Here is an 18,577-nt window from a genome sequence, read left to right as displayed (position 1 = left end):
TGGCTTGTTGACCAAAACAGTCTGAGTTCAAGCCCCAGGATGTAAGAGGGGAGTTGGTGTGAAGGAACTGGACAGTTGAGTGGAAATAAGACATGGAATGTTGGGCTGCAAAAATTAGATTATATTATTAACCAGTTATTTTTTAAAGGGTGGTTCTAGCAATAGGTCAGTTTGCACTGTTAAGTCGTTAGGCAAAAGCTTGCTGTCTTGTACATAACCCCTTGTACCCAGTCTCCAGGGATGCGGGGGGAACCACACTCCATCATGCCCCCCCCTTCTTGGTCAGGATACACCCTCCAGCCTTCACACACAGGACTAGTCACCCAGGGTTTGAACCTTGAACCTCCTGGTTCAGTTTCATTGGTCTCACCACTGAGCCACTGGAGCCTGTACACAGTAAATGCTTCTCCTGGGAGTTTCATCCAGTGAAACCATTTCTAGCCTATGAAACAAAGTGAACAAAAAAGCAAAATGCATTTAGTCATCTCACTGTAACCCATTACTTTCAATGAATTGGATTTGAACCCATGTTCTCTGGTATGCTTGTGCTTTGCTTTACCACTTGAGCTATAGGGGCATGCAAATTAACATCTAATTGTTCAGTTATCAGTATTGATAACACTATAGACCAACAAATGATTCAGTCATTTGCCAGACATTGTCAAAATGTGTTTGTGATTTCTAAGGATACATGTTTTGCTCGAGAGAATGATGGTCATAGTTTGCTCATTTTTTTTTTTTTTTTTCTCTCTCAATTCAACTGCCATAAAAGTTCTCCAAAGTTTCTTATTCAGGTGTAAATTGAATAATAATAATAATAATAATAATAGTGATTAATTTACGTAACTTACGTTATCGAACGACGCCCTCCTGTGGTGATCTTTCCACATTACACTGTGATAAATGTTGTTATGTAATAAATGTAGTAAAAACTAAATGTAGTTATTTAGGTTAATTACACCTCTACAACTATTTTGTATAGCTGTTTATACGACCAGATTTGTAAAATGAAGAAAATGAAATGATTAATAAATGGTGTATGGTGAGAGAGGAACTAAAGTGAACGGCGCCCTCCTGTGGTAATGTGAGTGAATTACAGCACTGCAGCTCGAACCAGTCAGTCGAACCTTATGGTTTGTCAGTCAGTGAAATCTTAATTATATATATATATATTGACTTCCCTGAAACCTCTATTGTAGGACAATATATTTAGAAATACGAGTGATTCTTGAGTGAGAAAAAGCTATTGTTGAGAGGGAGCTATTTGATAAAGCTAATAAAGTATATATGTAAACGTAGGAAAATAACATTAATGATAAAATGATTTTATTGTTTTGTTTTATCTATGTATGTGTTCTTTGTGGGGGCTGTATCAGATAATTGTTCATCTGTAATCCTAGTGAAAATGTTTATTAAAGAAGTACATTTACTTCTATAATAATAATAATATTAATAACTATTATTATTGTTATTATTATTATTATAGCTTAGCCTATTTTTAAGTCAGAGAAATTTGCCCTCTTGTGGTAAATTAGTGAATTATTCTGAGGCAACTTATTCTATGTCTGTTTTACATAATCCATATCAGTGGAATATAGGCAAAAATAAATAAATTGCATAAAAATAAAAAAGAGAATTGAAAAAGGCGACAGAGGAAAATGAGCTGAACGGCGACCTCCAGTGGTGATTTGTGTGAATTACTATTTATTTGGCTGTTTGGAACTGTTTTGCATTTATTTAAAATATTGTTGGTTGTTCTTTCTAACGACGTTTTCTAACGACACATATCAGGGGGAAAATACATCTCTTCTTTTAGAAAATGTCATATTAATCAGAAAGAAGTGATTGTCTTTAATACATATATGACAAAGCACTTTTATGTCCATTTTCACAATAATTAATTTAAATCTTTGGTGTCCCAAGAATTTGTCTGTGAAGTTTCAGCTCAAAATACCCAACAGATCATTTATTATACCACGTTGAAAATGAAAATTGTTTTAGTGGGAATAAAAATGAGCCGTTTTGTGTGTGTGTGTGTGTGTGTGTGTCTATATATATATTAAATGCAAATCAGCTGGTACGCCCCGCCCCGTATCCAGAATAGGGCGGAGTTTTGACATCTCCGCTTTGGGAAACTATCATAACCAATATGATTAACAACCAAATTAGTGGCGTTGTTAGTTCAGCCCAATATGTTTGAACCAGAATCAGACACTGATGAGGGAGAGACTCCGTCAGAAGTAACAACTTTGAGAATGAACCAGGATGTTAATTGATTTCTATTATTTCTATTGATCATTTATTTATTTGTTGTAGTTTATCAGCAGTTTTGCAATGATGGATGAGCAACACACACACACACACACAGTTTCAACATTCGCTATGTGCTATAATGAAACAACACACACAAACAAACATGTCCGGCAGTGTCCGTGAACAGTCGTGGGCGGGGCTTTGTACAGAATCTGCGAACGGCTTGTTCAGAGACTTATGATTAATGGGGATTTAAAAATGGACTGGGTGGATTTTTATCATTATAGGGTGGTTGTCTACACAAACTGCCAGCACACATTTATGTTCAAACACCATGTAAAAGTGAACTTTGCATAATGTGTCCCCTTTAAAGGTACTGTAAGAGATTTTAGCGTGAATGAGCCATTGATTTAGCCACGCCTCCTCATTCCAAAACCCCGCCCTCCGATGATAATTTTGAGAGCGAAACCGAGCAAAAGAGCAGCATTGTTTGTTCCTGTGGCTGTCAAAATTCAACAGTGGCAAAATAGTGTCCTCAACTGACCATAGCCTCAATGATCTGCTTCAAATGAGAACGAGCAAAATGACTGAAGTGGATCATTCCAAGTATTCCTGGCCAGGGTCATGGGAAGATGATTTATGCTGGGGGTGTTGTAGTGGGAGGTGCATCTTTGCGTGTGTATGTGGGGTGACAACATGACCATGACAAAAAAATGGGGGAACAAAACAAGAAATAAGCCGCAATAGACTGTCAATTACAAATTTAAATTAAGAAATCAGTTAATTAAATATCTATAATATAAATATTATATTTAACTATGGCTAAAATGATTAGTTTAGATTTGTTTTCATGACATTTTTCAGCAGACGTCTCTTATCGTCAATTTGCACAGGATTATGCAATTTCTAGAAGTGTGCAAACTGCTTTTACATGTTATTGATCTTTGAGGAAACATTTTGCTGAATGGAGAAAATGTTAAACTTGTGCATTATGGGGTTATTAGAAGAAATGTATTGGAATATTTGACAAATTACAACAGATTGCAATGCTAATAAAAAAAAGAACAATACATTCAAGTTATGTAATTTTATTTGTAGCCTACTTCTGGAAATTATATCCCAAAATGCGGGGCTACACTTTTCCTAACCAGTGGCTCGCCTCAATCCGGGTGGCGGAGGACGAATCTCAGTTGCCTCTGCATCCGAGACCGTCAATCCGTGCATTTTATCATGTGGCTTGTTGAGCACATTAACAAGGAGACATAGCGTGTGTGGAGGCTTCACGCCATTCTCCGCGGCATCCACGCACAACTCACCACCTGCCCCACTGAGAGTGAACCACATTATAGTGACCATGAGAAGGTTACCCCATGTGACTCTACCCTCCATAGCAACTGGACCTGGCTGGAGTCACTAAGCACGCCCTGGATTCACGAATCTATAGGTGGTAGTCAGCATCTTAATTCACTTTTGACATTCTCTACTTTCTGATTAACACAACATTTTCTAAAAAGAACAGATGTTTTTTTTCTCAGATATGTGTCATTAGAAAATGTCGTTAGAAAGAACAACCAACGAGTTGTAATTTAAATTAAACAAATGCAAAACTTTTCCAAACAGCCAAAGAAATAGTAATTCGCACAAATCACCACAGGAGGGCGCCGTTCAGCTCATTTCCTCTGTCGCCTTATGGTGAGATGTCTCAGGACACTTATTTCATTAATATATTTAAGGGAGTAGGATTTAATTTGTATTTATTTCATTTATTTATTTACTTATTTATTGCATACTTTACCGTGAAAAAAATTGCTTACAGCACCTTTAAGTGAATAATAAAAAAAAAATCTATGAGTTTGGAAGACTACAAAGACAACTACTTCTAGTAATATGATAGCATGATAATCGAACATATTCGTATCATGTATTATATATTTTATTTATTTATTTATTCATGTGTGGATTGGTTAACTAAACGACGTCCTCTGGTGGTGATTTGTGTGAGTTACACTGTTGCGACCTTATTCACAAAACAGGTTTCCTTTAAAAACATGTCTTTTGTTGTTGTTGTTTTTTAAATATTAAAAATATAGAACTGTTGACACATGACTGTGTCTTTATCTTAATTAATATCTAAATTAGAGAAAAAATAAAATAAAACAATAATAAAAAATAGGCGACGGAAGTGACGTCACTGAATCACAGCGACAGAAATGATAAAAAAGGCACGTGAGTATGTCACGAATCTATTTTTAAATGATTGCTTTAATTCATTCACAAATTATGATTGTCACCAAAATACTGTAGCTTTTCAGTGTCTGACAATTTTTCGCTACGCTTGTATCTCGCGTTTATTTGCATTTAAATGCAGTAATCGTGCTGTTTTGATTGTAATTGTGTTGTAAGGTTGCAATGACTGCTGCATAGAGGTCTAAATGCATCATTGCCCCACTGTAAATGCACTTAAGATTAAATAAATTGTTTAATATCTAGTCGGATCTTTTAGTGTCATAAATGCATACCCTGCATTTGAACAGAATGAAATATGCTGGTGAATTAGTGGTTTAATATCTTTATTGCATACTTTGTTTTTTTTAACGCTTTAATTAGATAATACACCTTGTATGAACGTGCAGATTGTGCTAATCTTTTGTTTCGCTTTTATTTAGACAACAGGTTTGGTGGGACTTGCTGTCTCCCACAATCCACAGTGAGGGTCTATTTTATTTAATATAATTTTATGTATCACTTGTCACAATTCTGTATCAGGATAACCATTTATTTGCAGAAACAAACTTGATCTTATACTAGTTGATTTGTGTCCCCTAAAGCGTCTTCGGATTCTCTACACAAAGATCCTGGGCAGTCTTCAAACAATGCCTCAGGATGCTGCCTACAGAAAATATACTGAACAGATTGTCAATGCGAGATTTAACCACGTCCAAACTGTAAGAAATCTGTCATATATAAGTGTATATAATAAGTGTATTCATTTGTATTAATATCACTTTGTTCTGAATAGGAGCCTGATCTAGGAAAGCTAGAAAAGAAAATCAACGGTGGACAAATAGAGGAGGTCATTGCACAGGTGAGAAAACATTAATCCCAAACTTCTGGAATGTTACTATAATTTATCACAACCAAGGGAGTTAAAAATGAGTTCTCTGAAGTAAACATTTGACCTGTGTGCCGTACCTCAGTCAGGATTCTGGCCGTCATGTGTCTCTACAGGCTGAAGCGGAGCTGTCCTTGTCTAGGAAGATGACAGAATGGAAACCATGGGAACCGCTTTTAGAGGAGGCGCCGGAAAACCAGTGGAAGTGGCCAATCTGAAGTCCTCATGGCGTTCATGTAGATTTGTATTATATTTATATATAGAAAGCAGTAGAGGAAAATGATACCTCCTATGATCTTATAAATGATCATGACATCATTTCAGATGTGAAATATCTGTGTATATGATAATAAAAGGACTTAATATGAGTAAAGCAATGCAAACGTGTTTGACGGAGAAAACTATACAATAGCTCCATTGCCAAATCGAATTCAAGCTGAATACTAGGTATTATGGCATTTCAAACTGTGTCATTTTCAAACAATTGCTTAACCATTTAAAGTCAAGAAATTATATAACATTGTTAAATATGTCCCTTGATAGCACAGAGATGGTGAAATCCAGTTTTGTTTATTTTTATTATTTTCCTGGTGTCTAAGAACGTCCTGTATTAATGGCTGATGAAAGGGCTAAAATAACACACAGTTTAAATAAAAGTTTATAAATTTGAAGATGTAATCACTGAACAGTGGTTATGAATTGATTGAATTGTGATTCATTGGATGCAATGTTTAGAATTCTTGCACCTCAATGAAGCATTATAAACATGAAATATATGACAATTTCAGTTACAACATGTAAAAACTAAATTATACTGTATATATTTATCCTCCTGTGACCCGAGCGTGAATTCTGTGTGCATTTTCAATTTCCTAAAAATGTATGGCAACATATGTGGACAGCGGGAATAAGTTGACAAATTTTCAATGACAAGCTATAAACAGTCAGATTTTTTTTTTAACCAAAATTGTTTATTATGTTTCCAGGAATGTTGACACATTACAGACATTATTTCAGAAATTAGCATAATTAATTCTGATTCAAAAGTAATGTCCAGCATCATCCAATCACTGCCAAAATAAAATGATACATTCTAAATTCTGAATCTATGTGTTGATTATCATTGTCTCGTGTGTGCCAAACGTGTTGAGTGATCCAAACATCTTCTACAGTCTGAAACTGAACTTTTGATGAAAAGTTAGGAGTGAATGCACTTGACTGCATAGACCGATATAGGATGCTCCCTTGCTCCCTATTTAGTGAATGACTTAACTCCAGTGTGCTGTCTGTCTGCACTGGTCTTAGAACAGTTCGAAATGCATTTTATTTTAATCTTAACTCCATATAAAGCCTCTGAAAGCAACATTTTCCAGCTTTTTGATGTATCAATGTATTAATGCACAGGAAATACAGGACATTTTTAGGAAAATGAACCAATAGTCCACATACGTGGTCACTGTGTTTAACAGCATGGCGTTTCGCGATAGATCGATACAATTTTAAAAACGGCATATCGGATGAAACTACAGACTCTAATATTTTGACTCAAACAGATTTTAATGTAAAAACTTAATTAGGTTTCTTACCAGACGTAGTTGTGTTGACATTTCTCCCAAAGCCAAACACAGCTGTGATCGGCACCATGTTGTTTTGTCACATGACTCAGTGTGCTGAAAGCTTGAACCTTTAATGACAGCCTACAGTCTCATGATCTAAGATCAGTCAGTTTAAATGAAATTAAATTATGCACAGCTTATAGCGAAGCCAAAACGTAATGTACACGCATGTGGATGTGGGGTCTCAGGAGGATAAACATTTAATTGCTACAGGAACAAGAAACAAAGTAGTACAAAATCTAGCCATATAAATGTATTTTGGTCTATTGGTGTGTTTTTTTTACATATTAAAAATCACACCTCTTTGTTCTGTGTTGGGGAGTGTACTAAGAGGCTACTTTACATTCATGAATGCATTTGAAATCTAAATTTTTTCTCTCCTACATATACATGTGTATCTAACAGTTATGTTAAATTAATCTAAGACATGACCATCAATACAACAATCACGGTTTTCCAAAAAAGTAGAAATATTGGCATTAGTTACAACAATATTATATGAAAGCATTTTATGTATAAAGGTAACAAAAAGGAACAATAACAACAACAAAAAATATCCTGTACCTTCAAATTCTGTATAAAGACTTATGGAGGGTTTTAAGCCAAATCTATGTCCTCTTGATTCATTGTACAATTACTTCCTCGAAAGGTGACGGTGTTGCTGTGTAGCTACATGAGGGACTCCAAGCTTTCCGAGGCGTTGGCCGGAACGGTGCCATTGCTTTCCAATTCGCGAAGAGCTTTCTCATCCTCCTTGGTACTTACCAAGCTCAGAATCGCTTTGTAAAGGAACTGATACTGTTCCTGGATGCACAGAAGAGGATATTTAACCAAACATAATAAACATGCACAAATCAACAAAACATTTGGTATTTTATCAAATAGTCACTGATATTACAGTCCTCTTACAATATCATTGAAGACTCCAGGCCTCATGAGGTTTATCATTCTTGCTGTCTGATAGACATCCACACAGTTTTCCTCCTCCAGCTGATTAACCAGTGTGGTCAGAGCACAAAGGATACCTGCACTCGCTCCTCCAGACCTGTCCAAACACAGTGTAATGACAATTATTCAGCATAGAAATAATCTGCACTTATTACTTTGTCTATTGTTGTGGTATGAGCTGTTTTAGATTCACTCGTCGCTGGTCACATGTCAATCAGATGGCCTCTTCCAGTCTCAATGAGCAGTTCTTGGCCAGAATAAGTCACTACTGATATGTAGTGTAAATAAAGATAAAGTAAATTAAGACTTGAAATGACAGATTACCCATCATGGATGATGACTGGTCCCTCTCGACGCATGCTTTCTTCTCTGATAACGTTGATGAGCTCAACGCTTTTGCCGATGGGGCTGTCAGGGTTTGGCCAGCGAGGGGTCTGATACTGCCGAACTTCCAGAACATAGTCATCCTGTTACAAACAGCCACAAAGACAATCAGATTTCAGTTGATGAAAATAAAAGCATGTTTCCCCCAAACATACATATGTATATGTATACGTATATGTATATCTATATATTTTTTATATAATATATAAAATATTTTATATATATATATATATATATATATATATATATTTTTTTTTATTATTATTAATTAATTTTTTTCTACATTTAAATCAGGATAAATTAAAGACTGCCATGTTTTATAAATCTTTTAAGTTTTTTTTCATTATTAGAGTTAGAATGAGATACTTTTGCACATTACAGTACTGGACATTTGAGGTAAATTGTGCATAATATAAATTTGTTGCATTACAGATGTGAGGTACAGATAATGAGAAGGTACTGTAAATTGTAAAAAAATAATTCCTTATTTTCACATTATAATAGTCGGAATTAGATTTTTTATTTTTTTTTTGCACATTATAATACTGACAATTGGGGATAAATAGTGCTTAAATAATTTATTATTTTCGCATTATAGCAGATATAAGTATATATATATATAATTCTATCTGCTATAATGCGAAAATAATAAATAAATATATATATAAATAATTTTGCATTAAATTAATGCGAATTGTGAGGTAAATTGTGCCAAGTTAAATAATAATATTAAAAAACAAAATTATAATTGTTTCCACTGTTAGAATGAGATTTGTATTTCTGCATTATATACAGTAATGAGAATTGGGGGTCAATTTTGCTTAATTGTTGTTAAAATAAAGTAACGAAGCACAAAATCTTAACAGATTAATTTAGTATAAAATGTCCTAAAAATAGTTTTTTTTTTCTTTTACATTTTAAAACATTTACTTATTATTAAAATGTTGGGGTTAAATAGGAGTTAAATAGTCTTGACAGATTTTATGAGATTCACCCAGTTCAAATTTGGAAACTAAGTTTTCACTCATTAAGCAAAAGTAAATCCTGAATACATTAAATTTAAATTAAAGCTCTCTCACCTTTAAGGCTTCCAGAATAAAGTCTTGTACCATCAGCGACTCCTCATTGGACAGGCATACTCGGTCCTCCCCCTTGAAGGTCACAGTAAAGGTCTCATAGCTGATTGGCTGGTCTTTCTTTGGCCAATACACACACTCTCCATCTCTGGACTGTGAAGGTCAGGAAATGAGATGCTTAGAGACTGAAATATTACATTTTGTTGCAAGTATGAATGTGTGTGAGTGTGATTACCAGGCTCAGTGTGTCTGGCAGTGAAACAATGATCTGTGCGCTATGATCCCAGATCATTCTCCAGAAGTCCTGTATGGTGTTCGGCAGAGGATTCTGAGTAATGATGAACTCACGGCTCTGATGGTAACCCTGTAAACAACACATCACACGAGACTCGTCTAATCACAACATATCACACGAGAATCCAAACACTACCAACTCAGAGCAATCACACAAGAATCTTACCATTATATAAGAGGCATTAATGTAGTCTGATGATTCACCAGACCCTGTGGAAAGACTGACCTTTGACCTCTCAACTGAAGCACAAACAGGAGCACATGTGAGGATAAATCAATTCATAAATCATTATGAGAAGTCACTTAATTGGCTCACTAATAATGGAGAGCCTTTAATACTCACAAAAACTGAGATGCTGCAGCCTAGATCTTATTTATATTTTGAAAAGTTGGCCACTATGAAATACTCACCAGCCATAAGACAAGACTTTCTGTTCTTTGAGGAGTTGAGCTCCTTTAAAGCGACAGTGTAATCACTTTGTTTTGCACAACTCTGACTCACCAGCTATAGCAACAAAAGGGGCTCAATTAAAATAATATTTCGAGTTAAATACATTTATCGACAGCATGTGAGACATATTGTTATTTACCATGGAAAATCATTTTGACTCGTCCGTAGTTTGTATTTTTTTTCAATTAACTTTGATGGTTTCAAATCAAGAATATGATGCTTATATATTTGTTAATATACAGTACAGAACATTTGGTTAAAAAAAAAAAGTCTCACTTTAAACTGTTTGTCCAGGCTGGTTATGCCTGTCGGTCCAGGTGTGAGCAGATCTGATACATAGGTGTGAATGTGACCTGATGATACCAGTGTCTCTTTACTCCTGATTGCCTCCACTAAAGCATCGTGGATGAAGACATACTGCTCCTAAAACAAAGAAATACGATGTCAGAATATACCAAGGGCTTTGTGCTTTACATTATAGGGTCCCATGTTATGAAAATTAATTACAATAGCAATTTTAGTTTTACATTTGCAGAGGAAAATATGAGTGGTGCTTGCAAGAGCAAAACTGGCCCATGCTATGCTAAGGTGTTTTGAGTGTATTTTGCATGTTGCTAAGTGGTTGCTAGGGCAATTGGTAGGTGTTATGTTTACTAACCAAAGTACAAAAGCCCACCGCAATGTCTCTATGATATTCTGGACTCTGGTTAGTCAGACCGGTCTGAACCAGCCTGAATCGGGCGGGCGAGTTGGCCAGGCCGTGATGGAGCATGGCCGGCACTGAACCAACTGATCAGCGGGAGAGCGAGATAAGCACGTGACCACGCTGCACGTTTGTTTATGTTGGTTTTAAGTTTATCATTAAACTTTAGGTTTACTGTGCAGCAGGTTTACGCCTCCTCCTTGGCCATCTTTATTGTTAAAATGAGCAATAGTAAAAAAGCAAACACATTTTTTTTCTTCACCTTGCAGTTCAGGGCTTCCATACAATAGTGAAGCTTGCTTTAACAAGTACAATTTTAAGGATGATTTGAAGTATGGTAGTATCCCTTACCTCTGTCTGTACCAAGTAGTTCCTCTGAGTACGAATGTGTTTGAGGAACCCCGTGATGTTCACGGTACCTTCTTCCTTTATCTGTTTCAACATGCTGTCAATCACAATATAGGTGCCTGTTCTTCCTACACCAGCACTGTAAATAACAAATGCACACAATCAAATTACTACAGTAAGTTTTGTTGTCTGTCTCAGTTTATAAACTCACACAATGATTAATAATTAACTTCATTAGTTGTGGCATAGAACACCTTCTGGGGCAAACATCATTTGTGATCTGAGGGTGATAATAGTGTCTACCTGCAGTGTACGACCACAGGCCCCATTTCAGCAGTCCTGGCCTGTGAAGAAGCCCGCACGAACGAGAGCACAGGAAGTGTGTGTTCTGGGACGCCCATATCAGGCCATTGAGTGTAATGAAACTGAAGCACTTTCTTCTCCTGACTGCGACCCTTCCACAGTAAAAAAATAAATAAACACACATGAAAACGCATATGTTGAGGAGAGACTATATCTTCAGTGATTTCATGTAACTGGTGTTTGATGTGGCTACCTTCTTAATGCAAATGTTCCTCAATGTGAATGTTCTCTGGGTGTAGTAGGCAAGAGTTTTAGTGCTCTTCAAAGTGACATTAAAGCATCCATAGTCTTCCTGATTCTCCAGAGGCCAATATTGATCACATTTTCTCTGTTGGATATACAAGCATATAGTAGTTATCTCATTTGATCCCTCTATACCATTTCAAAAGTATATGTTCTGGTGATGAAATACGTATGGTATGTCATGGAACAATTTTCATTCTTACCCGACCCTTCTCCTCCAGGTTGGTGATCATGACAATTACACCAACATTCTGTTCCCATATCATCTTCCAGAAGTCTTCCAGACTGGCTTTCAGCGGACCCTGTGCAGCTACATATGCTTTCGGATGATTGAAGCCCTAAAGATAATCATTACCAAACAGTCCATGTTCATTTCGACAATTACTGCCCTCCTAACTCTATTTACCACAGCACAAATTACTGTATTATATTCCACAAAAACTGTCACGGTACGTCACTCTGTCAGTTTGGGTTTTTGTCTGACAGGACCATGGCATTATCGTCCCATGTCTGTCTTGTGTTTTCGGTCGGTCTTGTTTCATGTCTGGAGGATGGTGTCTGGATCCTGACCATTCTGTATGGTTTGGTTTCAGTTTTGGCATCGGGATCCGGTCACTCATGTTCCATGTCTTGTCCTGTATTGGCGTAAGTGCATTGCGCTTGTCATCTTGGTGGCATGCACTTGCGTCAATAATCTATGTCTGTCTCTCACGACTGCGCATTGCGCTCGCTTTGCGCTGCGCATCCAGGTCGTGAGCTGTCTTCATGTTGTGCTGAGGTTTGGTCACTTCGATATAAAGTGTCAGGTGTATGTGTGGTCGAACTCACACAGGTGTCCTGTCTTATTTTTGTTGCCTGTTGCGTACGCTTATGTTTCGTTTAGTGTGAGAACGCATGGCATCACTTTGTTAGCCATTGCTACGCATTCTCTCGTCTTGTTTGTCGGTTGGCATGGGTGTATATTGCCCCATTGTCTTGGCGATGTGTGCTCATGCCATTCGGGTGTTTTGTTGTCTTGTGAGAGGACGTGGCTTTGTTATGTTTCTGTATCGCCGCGTGTCTCTCTGTCTTGCGTCATACCCCGCCTCCTTGTTTGCCCATTATTCGTTTATTAAAATCACACCTGCCCCATCTTGTTAACCTGTTGATTTCTCTCCCTATGTTAGTCTCTTTGTGTTTGCTGTCCAGTGCCAGTTCATCTTGATTCCAGTCTATTTGTTGGTCCTGTTTTGATTCTCTCCACTCGGTCCAGTTTCCCCTACGGGGTTGTTTATGTTTGTTTTTCCCCCTTGTGGGAGTATTGGTTTGATTTTTGCCCTTTTTGTTTATATTAATACATTTTTTATTTTTACTCTGCGTTTGGGTCCTGAGCCTCGCTATTCTTGTCAAAAACATGATGTTGGAGTCAAGTAGCAGAACATAATTTCACCATTCAGGAAACATCAAATTTGTGCAAACTACAAATCTAGCATAAACTTACATCCACGTAGTTGGCATTAATGTAGTCCCCAGTCTTTCCATCTGTGTCAGAGTTTTGCAAGAGTTTGACTCGACTGTGATCATCTGAGAGAACAGAAAAGGAGAGGATTATTTATTAGCCACATTATTAACCATGTTTTTCTTTACATCTGTACCTCTTATATTGGTATACATGAGTGAAATAAAGTCTAGAGCTCATACAAGCCAGGATGTTTATATATCTGTTTTTGCTTTTATTGTCTGGATGGTTGGAGCTGTCAGTTGTGATGCCGATGTCTGTTGTACAGGCTTGAATCTCCTGAAAAAACAAACAGTTAATCCATGTGACTAATAAACACACACCATCCCAAACCACAGCAACTAACAAACTATATCAAATCATGTGATCACATGTGCTAATCGTTTGTTCATATCATGTTGGAATTACCATAATTGCGAATTTCTGAATAGTAAAAAATATTCATGTTTTAGTCAAATTCATAACTAAACTATGGAAACTCAGAACCCATTGTAAGCTACAACTTGACCATTGTGACATCATGCAGTTAAACGGAGTTCAGAGCCTCATACAAACATTTCGGTTTGATATGACATTATATTATGTTACTTGGTGAACTTTTTTATTCTTAAACATTTAACAAGAATATACAGAGGTGAATTATCAGTATGTAATGTATTTTGCTGTCATCTACAACCAAGCCACGCATGGATCCGTTTTGATGTTGAGCATTGCCCTAGAAACAAACAGAATCTCCAGCTCGTAATGACAGCAATTCCGACACAATGTGAATGCAGCATACACATACAAACAGCAACACTTGACTAGTAAGATAAGACAACAACATCTGCGCCAAAGAAAACATAATGGCGATGACACAAATAAAAACAAAGTGAGATGTGTCTTACCTCGTAAGACTCTTTCAAGATCTAATAAGGAAGGGGGTGAGAAAGCAAAAGAGCACAATAATGAAAGTCCAGACAAACAGAGTGTTTACTGTGCAGGTAATGAGGTTTGAATGTGAATTCATGCTAAAGACTATTTATGCTGGTGCCCATGCAGTCAGTCTGTGCTGCATGTGAAACAGTGCACCCTCAAACATATCATCCCTTCGCATGCTGTCGTTATACTCTGCAACACTCAATTATGACATTTATGTAATATTTGGAATGTTTATGTGGCATATTAAGTTCAATCCTTAAAGGAATATTCCGGGTGCAATAGTAGTTAACTCTTTAAGCTCTGAAGGTGTTTTTAAAGATTTCCTGTTTCAGTGGCATATCCAAAATTAAAGGCTTTAACTAAAAAATAAAAATAAAAATAAAAAAATAAAATAAAATAAATTAGGGTCATGTGTTTGGTATCATTGTAATGAAAACCTTTCAATTTTGTAATGATATAGATTATGATAAATTATGACTCTCATAAAAGGTGGCTCTGAAAAACTGCTTTTTTGTTTTGTTTCCAATCATGTCAACTGTCTCTGAGAAAAAATTGTGTTGATACGACAAAGCAATCAAAATGTACAGCATTACAAAAATTATTTATCATAGTGTCCAAAACAGTCTCCAAACAAATAAAACATAATAATTGTACATAAGAACTAATTACACATGCAAACACAACAGTGATAAAGGTTTGCATTGCATGCAGACATGATTTTAGTAATGAGATTTCACAGAATGAGTGCCTTTTGATGAAAAGTGAGTCTGCATCAGAGTCTGTGTCATGTACATGGCGCCATCTCCTGGTGGCCATATGTAACAGTGCTTCGTGTGGATTATATAATGATCTATATGCATCCATGGGCTCATCTGAAAGATAATCACCTCCTCTAAGTAATGGTATGTGATCTGTTATTTATTTTATGTGAAGTTATAAGCGAGAAAGTGGCATATAAGCAACACCAACAGAATTGTCAAAGACATATACTTAGCTATTACTCGCTAGATTTTTATAGCTTTCCAGCAACATAAGACACATGGGTATTTGATGAGTTCGATTTTTTTTTAACTGATTTATACTGAGCATTAAGCTTCATCAACAGCATTCATGGCATAATATTGATTACCACAAAAATGTATTTTGACTTGCCCCCCCTTTTCCTTAAAGCAAAAATCTGGGTTACAGTGAGACACTTACAATGGAAGTGAATGGGGACACTCCGTTAACATTAAAATACTCACGGTTTCAAAATTATAAATCACAATATGCATGTTAACATGATTTAGTGTGATAAAATCGCCTGCTAAACATTTGTGTAAAGTTATAGCCAATTTTACAACATAATTGCCATGACGATGTAATGTCAACAAAGCCTAAAATGACTGTAAAAATTACGATTTAAACGATTTTTTACAGCTCAAATAATACATTACATTTAACAGAAGAATTAATATAAGTGTTTTTGTAAAATTACAAGCTTCACATTTCTGGCTTTAAACCATCCAAAAATTGGCTCCATTCACTGCCATTGTAAGTGCCTCATTATAACCTTGATTGTTGCTTTTTAAAAGAAAAGGAGGGACGAGTTGAAATGAATATTTATGGCAATCAATATTAATGCACAAATGCTGTTGATTGAGCTTAACTTGTATTGAACCCTGAATATTCCTTAAAGTGCACTTAATTAAAATGTATAAAAAGTTCTGCTACTAACTACAAAGTGCTAAAAATCGAAAGTACCTCAAATTCTTTGGAGAATGTGTTATTTGAGTGGAGATCAGCAACATGTTTCACAAATTCCTTTACGGGGAGAGCTTCATTGTCCTCTGCGAAAAAAAAAAAGTAATTGATGAATGAACTAAATAATTAAAATTTATATAATGAACGGATTAGTTCTGGATTTGTCTACCTGTCGTTAGGAGAAGAGGTGTTGGAGCCAAAATTGCTCGGGGGGAAATGTTGTCCTCTACGTAAAAATGTGCTGTTTGAAAGCACCTCCTGTAACAAACAGATACAAACTCATTCAAAATTTGATCATCTACATTTACAAATATGCAAAAGTGATGGGGCGGCTGTGGCTCAGTTGGTAGAGCAGGTCAGCTGCCAATCGCAGGGTTGGTGGTTTGATTCCCGGCCCACACAACTACACATGCCGAAGTGTCTTTGGGCAAGACACTGAACCCCAAGTTGCTCCCAATGGCAGGCTAGCGCCTTACATAGCAGCTCTGCTGCCATTGGTGTATGAGTGTGTGCGTGAATGGGTGATTGGGAAACAGTGTAAAGCGCTTTGATAACCTCTAAGGTAAAAAAAAAGCGCTATATAAGTGCAGACCATTTACCATTTTCATGGGATGTGTGCACGGCCACTTTATCAGTGGTCTTGGTACCGGAAGTATTTTTCCATATTTTCCAAAGGGATTCACATTCACATGCAGATGCATTTATGAATATTATATACCTCCAGTAGATGAGAATTCCCACCAGCACAAGCAAACACAGGATGGTTAGTGTGGACACCACAGCCACAGGAACAACTGTCTTTTTCTCTCTTTCCATCCCTCCAACCATCCCGACAAGAGACTCTGGGCTGCTGTTACTCGCCTCTGATGAAGGAAATAGAAACACCACTTTTTGTTTCCTTTTATGTTCATTTTAAATGGTCCAGCTGTGACAAAATATTTTTAAAAGCACACATATTACCATATTAATTGATCATAGAAGCTTAATGCATACCGGTAATTATAAATTAACAAAATGTTGTTTAAAACTAGCTTGACACACAGCAGGAAATGTCAACCTACAACATTCAGAATCTGCAATCGGATTGAATGGATTCAGACTGACCAAAATCTACACATGTAATTTCATGAGTTTAACTTCAATAAAAACCAAGTGGACTTCAATATTTTCTGAGCTCAAGCTTGCAACTTTATGATTACCATTTTAGTAAGTCAAACTCCTAAATGACAAGTAATTACACAAGTGGAGACATATTTTTCCTTCTCCATATGTTTGACCATATACGCGACAGTTACCTGCATTCTGGTCTTCCTGTGACTCTCTGAGAGTGAGGTCAGGAATTGTGAGCAGTATATGAATATCATCGCTCTGAGGAGTCACTGTCCCTCCTCCTGAGCCAGTGTCCAACTCAGAAGACCAAGTCACCCATGAGAAGAAAGCTGGTTTCTCTGGTTGTTTGGTGGTGGTAGACTCTTTCTCACTCTCAAAGTAGAAGGTTGAGGACAATCCCTCATTGTTATCTTCCTCAGTTTTACCACTGTCGCTTACAAGTGTGTCTTTGGGAGCTGACCGAGTTTGGTCAAGCTCCCATTCTCGGTCTAGCTCCTCCAGAAAGATAGCGGACCCTGATCCACTGAGCTCTCCCTGCCCATCTGAAGAGACCAAATGAGCAGAGCCCTCTTCTGAAATGATGATTGGGTACCGTGTGGAGGATACATAGTGTTTTGGGGCGTCGCGAGTCGTCGATACTCTTTGATTATTGAGTAATGTGGCTGTAACAGACACATCTAGAGAGTTAGACTCAAACTTCCCACTAAAGAACTGCTTGGGGTGGAGAAGAGCAGCAATTGGAAGGCAGGTAGCAGCTAAACGAACCGAGTCAGAGTCATTAAAGTGGTAGTTCACCCAATGATGGTGGAAAGGTCATTATTTACTAGGGATGAGAATCTTTAGAAATGTAATTATTCCAATTCCTCTTAACAATTCCAATTCTTTAACGGTTCTATGAATAATTATTTTAGTAGATTTGAGGAAAAATCATTTGGAGATAATACATTGAATTCTAATTGGATTTACTGCCCTAAGCAGTCTGTTGCCAAACAATGAAATAATTAAATATTTTAAGGTTCATGCAAAAGGTTTTTACAGAGATATTTTAATAAAGATATTTTATTCAATCAACAACCATCCATTAAGTCTCACAAGCCATGAGTAAAATAACATTTCTTAATAAATTTCAAGTCCGACAGAATGAAATTCACTTGTGGTTCAGCAAGATTTTCATTCACTAAAAAGAACATGCTGATTAGAATAATTTATTTGCATTTATACTGGCTGTGCTGCAGGTTTTGCATTTTAGAACAAACAAAAAAAATGCTCATAAGAGTCATTCATTCGGGAATTAGACTACACTGGTCGCATTGCTTTTAAGAATGATTCGTTCATGATTCAGACAACACTGGTCGTGCTATACATTATGCACTACAGATTCAAAAGAACCGGCTCATAAGAACCATTAGTTCGGGAATCAAACAACACTGGTCGTGCTGTATATTTTGCACTGCAGATTCAAAATAACCAGCTCAAAAGAATCATTCGTTCGGGAATCAAACAACACTGGTCGT

The 18,577-nt window shown here is 36.6% G+C and overlaps 2 protein-coding genes across 5 annotated transcripts in view; one reads left to right on the top strand and one right to left on the bottom strand.

Annotated features, from left to right (window-relative positions):
- Positions 1-4,458: 4,458 nt before the first annotated feature.
- LOC127637706 (NADH dehydrogenase [ubiquinone] 1 alpha subcomplex subunit 5-like) lies at positions 4,459-7,587 on the top strand. Of its 3 annotated transcripts, none has more exons than XM_052118925.1 (5): positions 4,459-4,479; positions 4,920-4,960; positions 5,082-5,198; positions 5,273-5,338; positions 5,482-7,587. In XM_052118925.1, exons 1-5 carry the CDS (start codon positions 4,464-4,466, stop codon positions 5,581-5,583), a joined length of 342 nt encoding a protein of 113 aa, XP_051974885.1. In that variant the 5' UTR covers positions 4,459-4,463; the 3' UTR covers positions 5,584-7,587. The 3 variants fall into 3 exon arrangements, with proteins under 3 accessions (XP_051974885.1, XP_051974886.1, XP_051974884.1); XM_052118926.1 differs by lacking the exon at positions 4,459-4,479 and adding an exon at positions 4,551-4,801 and having other exon boundaries at positions 5,451-5,590; XM_052118924.1 differs by lacking the exon at positions 4,459-4,479 and adding an exon at positions 4,572-4,801.
- A 50-nt stretch (positions 7,588-7,637) lies between these two features.
- LOC127637705 (receptor-type tyrosine-protein phosphatase zeta-like) overlaps positions 7,638-18,577 on the bottom strand; it is a 49,039-nt gene continuing 38,099 nt past the window's right edge. Inside the window, exons 13-31 of one of the 2 annotated variants that reach the window (XM_052118922.1) lie at positions 17,249-17,725; positions 16,672-16,816; positions 16,123-16,211; positions 15,954-16,039; positions 14,177-14,197; positions 13,472-13,568; positions 13,272-13,354; positions 11,995-12,129; positions 11,742-11,876; positions 11,489-11,640; positions 11,189-11,324; positions 10,411-10,557; positions 10,095-10,188; positions 9,850-9,923; positions 9,625-9,753; positions 9,393-9,542; positions 8,254-8,396; positions 7,891-8,026; positions 7,638-7,785 (exon numbers count right to left, since the gene is read on the bottom strand). In XM_052118922.1, coding sequence (XP_051974882.1) covers positions 7,651-7,785; positions 7,891-8,026; positions 8,254-8,396; positions 9,393-9,542; positions 9,625-9,753; positions 9,850-9,923; positions 10,095-10,188; positions 10,411-10,557; positions 11,189-11,324; positions 11,489-11,640; positions 11,742-11,876; positions 11,995-12,129; positions 13,272-13,354; positions 13,472-13,568; positions 14,177-14,197; positions 15,954-16,039; positions 16,123-16,211; positions 16,672-16,816; positions 17,249-17,725 — 2,564 coding nt within the window. In that variant the 3' untranslated portion in view covers positions 7,638-7,650. The remainder of the gene's footprint in view (positions 7,786-7,890; positions 8,027-8,253; positions 8,397-9,392; positions 9,543-9,624; positions 9,754-9,849; positions 9,924-10,094; positions 10,189-10,410; positions 10,558-11,188; positions 11,325-11,488; positions 11,641-11,741; positions 11,877-11,994; positions 12,130-13,271; positions 13,355-13,471; positions 13,569-14,176; positions 14,198-15,953; positions 16,040-16,122; positions 16,212-16,671; positions 16,817-17,248; positions 17,726-18,577) is intronic. The other variant, XM_052118923.1, reaches the window with a different exon arrangement.

Source organism: Xyrauchen texanus, chromosome 45 (genome assembly GCF_025860055.1).
Source record: "Xyrauchen texanus isolate HMW12.3.18 chromosome 45, RBS_HiC_50CHRs, whole genome shotgun sequence".
Classification (NCBI taxonomy): Eukaryota; Metazoa; Chordata; class Actinopteri; order Cypriniformes; family Catostomidae; genus Xyrauchen; species Xyrauchen texanus.
The sequence above is the reverse complement of the archived record's forward strand: the minus strand, read 5'-3'. Positions and strand labels throughout refer to the sequence as shown.